The 6,000-nt window shown below is 39.1% G+C and overlaps 1 protein-coding gene across 1 annotated transcript in view; it reads left to right on the top strand.

Moving 5' to 3' along the window:
* The first annotated feature begins 3,950 nt into the window (after positions 1–3,950).
* LOC136863482 (transcription initiation factor TFIID subunit 4) overlaps positions 3,951–6,000 on the top strand; it is a 681,682-nt gene continuing 679,632 nt past the window's right edge. Inside the window, exon 1 of the mRNA XM_067139882.2 lies at positions 3,951–5,060. Coding sequence (XP_066995983.1) covers positions 3,951–5,060 — 1,110 coding nt within the window. The remainder of the gene's footprint in view (positions 5,061–6,000) is intronic.

Here is a 6,000-nt window from a genome sequence, read left to right as displayed (position 1 = left end):
CGTACATCAATTTAACACCAAGATTGTAACTATGGTTAGAAAACTAGGTACTGTCCATTGTAGGCCTATACATTTCTTTGTGATGTTCGTACAACTTCACAACGAATTTATGTTGTGAATAATTTGCAATATTCCGGAACAGTAAAACGTAGGTTATATACATACAAGTTTTTAGATGAGATGTTGCGTTCTTGAAGAGTAGCAGATGCGGCGTAACAAAGAGAAGTGGCGTAAAGTTGCCGCGTGCGGACTGAAGCGATGAGTATCACCGACGACCGTTAGGATTCTGGCGACTGTTTTTGTCGTTTGTCGAATTGGTTTCATACTCAGAAGACGTGGTAGTTCCAATGAAGTAAACGGTCTAATACCTCTTTGAAATAAAGTGTGGTAACATACCGTGATCTGTGGTGAAGCACGAGGTCCAAGATAGGTTATGGTATGAGCGTGTTCTCCATACTCGGGGTTACCATTTATGGAGTCTTGGTTGTAGGCAGCTCCACATCGTTCATAAATAAACCAGCCCTCATGGATAATAAGATTTATTTACACCACACACAGTTTTAGTACACCTTTGCATGTGAGGAGATAGGTTACACTGATTACACCAACAAGACACAAACAGGCGTGATGCTCATGCTCACTCCACGCAGCCGAATGACGCTAGTTTAGCAAGCTATACCCTGATGCAATGTTGCATCGTGCACAAGGGTGCGTTCTGTATGTGGGGCGAGTTCATTCTTCCTGATGCCGCCACAACTTCAAGTGGAAGTCAGACAGGTATTCCGAACATATCTAAAGGCCGGTCTCCACTGATTAACATTTAACACTAGCATGTTAAATTTAACATGTTACAATTGACATGTATATTGTGTTTGTGTCTTCCAATTGACTTTGCATGTTAACTCAGAATGTTGAGGTTAACACTTTTAACATGTTGGCGTGTTTTCTGCTCCAAGTGGAAAACATGTCAAGTCAATTCGTTGTTCGGGAAATGTTGGCACAGCTTCGGCAACTTCCTTTCAGTTCCCATGTCAAGAGATGGCCAAACGACGCAAACGACGTGCTTCTCGTGAAGTATGATTATAGTTACAACACTCCGCAACACTCATTCTCTTTGTTATAAGCTACAAGTACAGTACCAGTACCGGTACGCGTACGCGTGTCGTTCTGTCTGCACTATACTAAAATGTATGCAAGATTCCTTTGGACTTAATTAATGATATAATAGAAAGGCCTTGTTTGTGGGATGTCTCACCAAAGGAATACAGAGATAAAGCGAAGAAAGCCGACAGATTCCAGGAACTCTATATTATAATTATTCCCGCGAGTGAATCGAAAAAAACCTAGCGTACCTCCGCTCCCAGTATAGTCGAGTATTGAAAAAAATCAGAAAAAGTCTGAAGTCGGGGGGGGGGGGGGGCGGGAACGGACGAAGTTTATACTTCATAGTGTTTTGCTTTTGAAGCAACGAGCAGGATGAGGGGAGGAAATGTGTCTAAAAAACTGCATTTGTAAATCATAACAAAAAGCAACAGTGGCAATAACAAAGGCGAAATCTTTTTCATCTGAGTCCATTGTCCTTGTTTGAAAATACTAGACACCACCTAAATTTATTACCGCAAACTAATATGATGAACTACCTACATATAAACAAAGAAAGTTAAGTTTAACATGTTTATTAAGTGTGGACACAATGTTAAATGAAACAGTATTCAACATTTAACATTTAACATGTTGATGGTGTCACCAGTTAACATTTAACACTTTTAACATTTAATATGTTGTTGTTAAATGTTAATCAGTGGAGACCGGCCTTTAATCTCATGAATCTGTAAAGATTGTTTATCCGTCATGTAGTCAGTCCGTCAAACAACGGAGTTAGCTTCCATCTCGGAGCTCATCCTAATAGCAACTTTGGGCGTGCCGCTCTTCAGTATCATGCTGCTTTGTCTCTCAGACGCATTCGCAGTCAGGAATTACTGACAATAAGTAAATTAGTATTGATCATGCTAAGACTCATGGAGGCCTTCAGACAAAAAACAAATGTCTTCAGAATTCGTAATACGACCTCATATGGTAGGAGGGCGGCCTGGGCAACCAGATGTTATTGTGAGAAGGACTGGAAGGCAGAAGTGTGCATTCATTCTCAGAAGGATCGGAAATCATCTCTCCATTCCTTTTGTGAGACACGTTGGTGGAAGAACATGACCCTGTCATGCAATTCCAAGCGGGTTTAAGAGAAATAGTTGTGGCTTTGACCGCTATGTTAGTATGGTAGAATACGTACTAGTTCCTTATCGCTGACCAGAGTCTCCCTTTACTGTGTATGCACCACTGAGTTTACTTCTACTTTGTTTTGTATTTCAGACATCTTTCAGTTAATATACCTCTCGTCAGAATACTGCAAAGTAAAAGCTTTGAAAGTCGCACCTCTTTAACTCGTGTCTTCAACACAGAATCTTCAGTATGATAGAGAGTAGAATAAAATTTCGTTAAGATCACTTTAAATCTCTATTTCAAAAGCCTACACGATTCATGGAGGAATTGAAAGTAAACATTTTAAAACCAAGGACAACTGAAAGAACCACTCACCGTGCAAACCGCAAAACAGAAAGTGTTAAGGACTAGTATTGTATCGTTCTTTACATACCATTACTAGATATTGTATTTCATGTGCCACACACGAAATTTCATACAGGTACACTTGATCTGGACGTTTTTGATCAGAGCGTGGCTCCACCCACGGTACATGCTTAAATTCTCCCTCATAGAGATATAAATATTGAGGAGCAAAAGATTATAAATAAATCTGGAAAACGTTATAAAAGGTTATATTTAATTTGTAGATTGATACAAATGTTGTAGTTTAGTAATTAAATTAATTGAAACACACTTCAAATAAACTGATGTTTTCTTCTTCCTTTTTGCTATTTACTTTACGTCGCACCAACACAGATAGGTCTTATGGCGACGATGGGATAGGAAAGGTCTAGGAATGGGAAGGAAGCGACTGTGGCTTTAATTAAGGTACAGTCCCAGCATTTTCCTGGCGTGAAAACGGGAAACCACCGAAAACCGTCTTCAGGGCTGCCGACAGTGGGATTTGAACGCACTATCTCCCGGATGCAATCACACAGCTGCGCGCCCCTAACCGCACGGCCAAGTCACCCGGTAACTGATGTAAACACATTCTAATATTTATTCATTCATACACTTTTTTCTTATTTTTTATTTAGTAAAATTATCCCTATAAATTACGATTATGATGATGATTATATCTATATAGTAAGAATATTTGCTAACCGAAGTCGAAATCCATTCTTTAGGGCTTGTTCTCACCCCCCGAGACAAAATTAGGATCCTTCCTTTTTTACCTATAATATGTGTTGTGTTTTGTATAGAAATTATACACCCGCATTATAACACTATGCACAAAATAAATGCCATATAACCGTTTCGCTTCTACTCTTTGAATTTCAGTGGCTTGTAGTGACTTCCAGTCTGTCTTTTATTACTGTAACCTAATGTTGCAGATTGAGTGACACCTTTACAAATTACATGTATTATTTATTAGTCCCTTATGTATTACTCTTTTAAGAGGAATATTTTCAATATTACCTGCAAAGGAATAATTTAGTTCATTCATGTTGTAAATTACATGTCGTCTGAAATGTTTACTCTGATATTTATTTTCTTTCGCTTTTGTTAGTTCCGTAGTTCTTGCATGTTTGCGTGTTTGTTTCTAGATGGCGGTTGACGTGGATATCAGCTTTGCAACAATAATTTAAGGACTGTTGAGATGTTTTGCACAATATCTGTCTTACGACTTCCTACTTCATTGCTCTACATTGTATACGCTAATTAACGATGTTGGTGTTTATAGTTTAATACAGAAAGCTGGAGAATTCTTCATTACATCGCCCTAGAATACAGTAGTAAACATTACGGGAATGCACTTTCATTTTTCATTACAGTGGAAGGGCAATGCACTGTGGGTACAAATTGTTTCGGACGCTTGCGCAGTTCAGTTGGTAGTTGGCTCCCGTCAGAAAATGGCGTCGGCTAAGTTTCTGGAGGAAGCTCTTAGCACAGACGTCGATGAATCAGCAGTCAATGCCATTGTTGGATCTCTCGAGACACAGTTAGTTACCACAACACCAACAGTTTCCAGTCAACAAGGACCATTAGCAACAGTAAACCAGAATCATATGAATAGTGCAATATCTAATGGGGGCACCGTTTCCACTCAGAAACATGGTGTTGCCAACGGTGGTCCTGGGTCCATCAACATTATTCTTAATTCTGATACCAACAAACCAACTGCTACTAGTGCCCTTCAGAGTAGTAATGTAGTTCATTCCAGTGTTGTAAATACCGTCGTTCCATCTTTGCATGGTGGAGTTCCTGCAAGTGGGTATATCAACCAAGTGACTTCAAGTGCAAGTCAGACAGGAATTTCAAACGTATCTAAATCTCATGAATCTGTAAAGATTGTTTATCCGTCAGGTAGTCAGTCAATAAACAACAGAGTGAGCTTCCAACCCGGAGCTCTTCCTAATGGCAACTTGGGGCTTGCCACTCTTCAGTCCCATGCTGTGTTAAATGCTGCTGTGACATCGAGTGTACAAAGTGTTGTCTCTCAGACGCATTCACAGTCAGGAAGTACTAACAATAAGCAAATTAGTGTTGATCATGCTAAAACTCAAGGAGCAACGTTAGTGATAAAAGCAAGTGCTAATCCTAGTGTTTCACAGGGATCGTCCTTAAGTGCTAGTGTAGGTTCTGTTCCAGTGAGTGTAAATAGTACAATGACCCTAACAGGAACGTACGTTAATACTGCTGTTGGAACTACTGCTTCAACTGGTATGTCTGGTATGGTGACAATCGCTAAGCCTGTTATACCAGCAGGTGTCACTCCAGGAACAACAATTATCCCTGCTAATGTACAGCTTGTCAATGTAAGAGCAGGAACACCTGGTCTTCAGACACCAAAAAATTTGTCTTCAAGAGTTGTAATAGGACAACCTCACATGGTTGGAGGGAGGCCTGGGCAACCAGGGGTAAGTGTGAGAAGAATTAAAAGGCAAGTGTGTATTGACACACATGACCTGTTATTTAAACAATGGGATATTGTTAATCTGTCAACAGGGATTGTTAGTTGAAGGCTTCACATGCCGAGACACCTTCAGTCTTACTAATGAAAAATCCTAATACAGTTGTTTAACACTTGTATAGTTATACATTGAATAAACCCTGTATAAGCTTTGCATATGTTTCTTACTAATAAATGTGGAATACGCATTGTATTACTACACTGGAAGTATACACTCGTTCCAAGCTATAGGAATCCCTTCCTGCAGTTCAGTGATGCATTTCTTCACGTTGACTGACTTTGATCGCTTTTGCTGGATATATGAATCTGAATGTTATTGATTGAAATAGGTGAATATCAAGTTATGTACATACTTTCAAGCCGCTTCTAATGCTGTTAACAAAACTTATGTTAAAAAGTAATCCAGTGTGAAAATGTTAATATAATGGGAAGTTAAACAAAAAATCTTCGATGCATGGAACTTATCATGATATAACTCCCATTTCATTCTCATTATTTTTGTAATTTTTTCACTGCTGGTAAAGAAACATTTTGTCTCAACATAGATACGTTTGATTTTAAATTTGAATGATAAAAATATTCAGTAGGCCCTATATCTCTCTTCACAGTCATGTTCAGAAATTTGTATGTGCAAGCACAAGAAAGTCAGTCACTGGCCAACGTCTTTACTATTGACTTTACATGGTGGGTCAAAGAGAGGCAAATGGTCTGCGGACATGGAAGTTGTTCTTAAAACAAACCTCAAATCCGTATCTCGCCTAGGCCTAGTTCTTAAGTTATGACAGGAAGAACGTCTTGTTTAATTAGGTTTCAAGTGTGACTCCACAGGCTATCTAATTTGTTAGTAGGGATCTCCCAAACAACACACATTTAAATCTCCATACTGT

Source organism: Anabrus simplex, chromosome 2, assembly GCF_040414725.1.
Source record: "Anabrus simplex isolate iqAnaSimp1 chromosome 2, ASM4041472v1, whole genome shotgun sequence".
NCBI classification, from domain to species: domain Eukaryota; kingdom Metazoa; phylum Arthropoda; class Insecta; order Orthoptera; family Tettigoniidae; genus Anabrus; species Anabrus simplex.
Note: the sequence above shows the minus strand (reverse complement) of the source record. Positions and strands in the feature narration are given on the sequence as shown.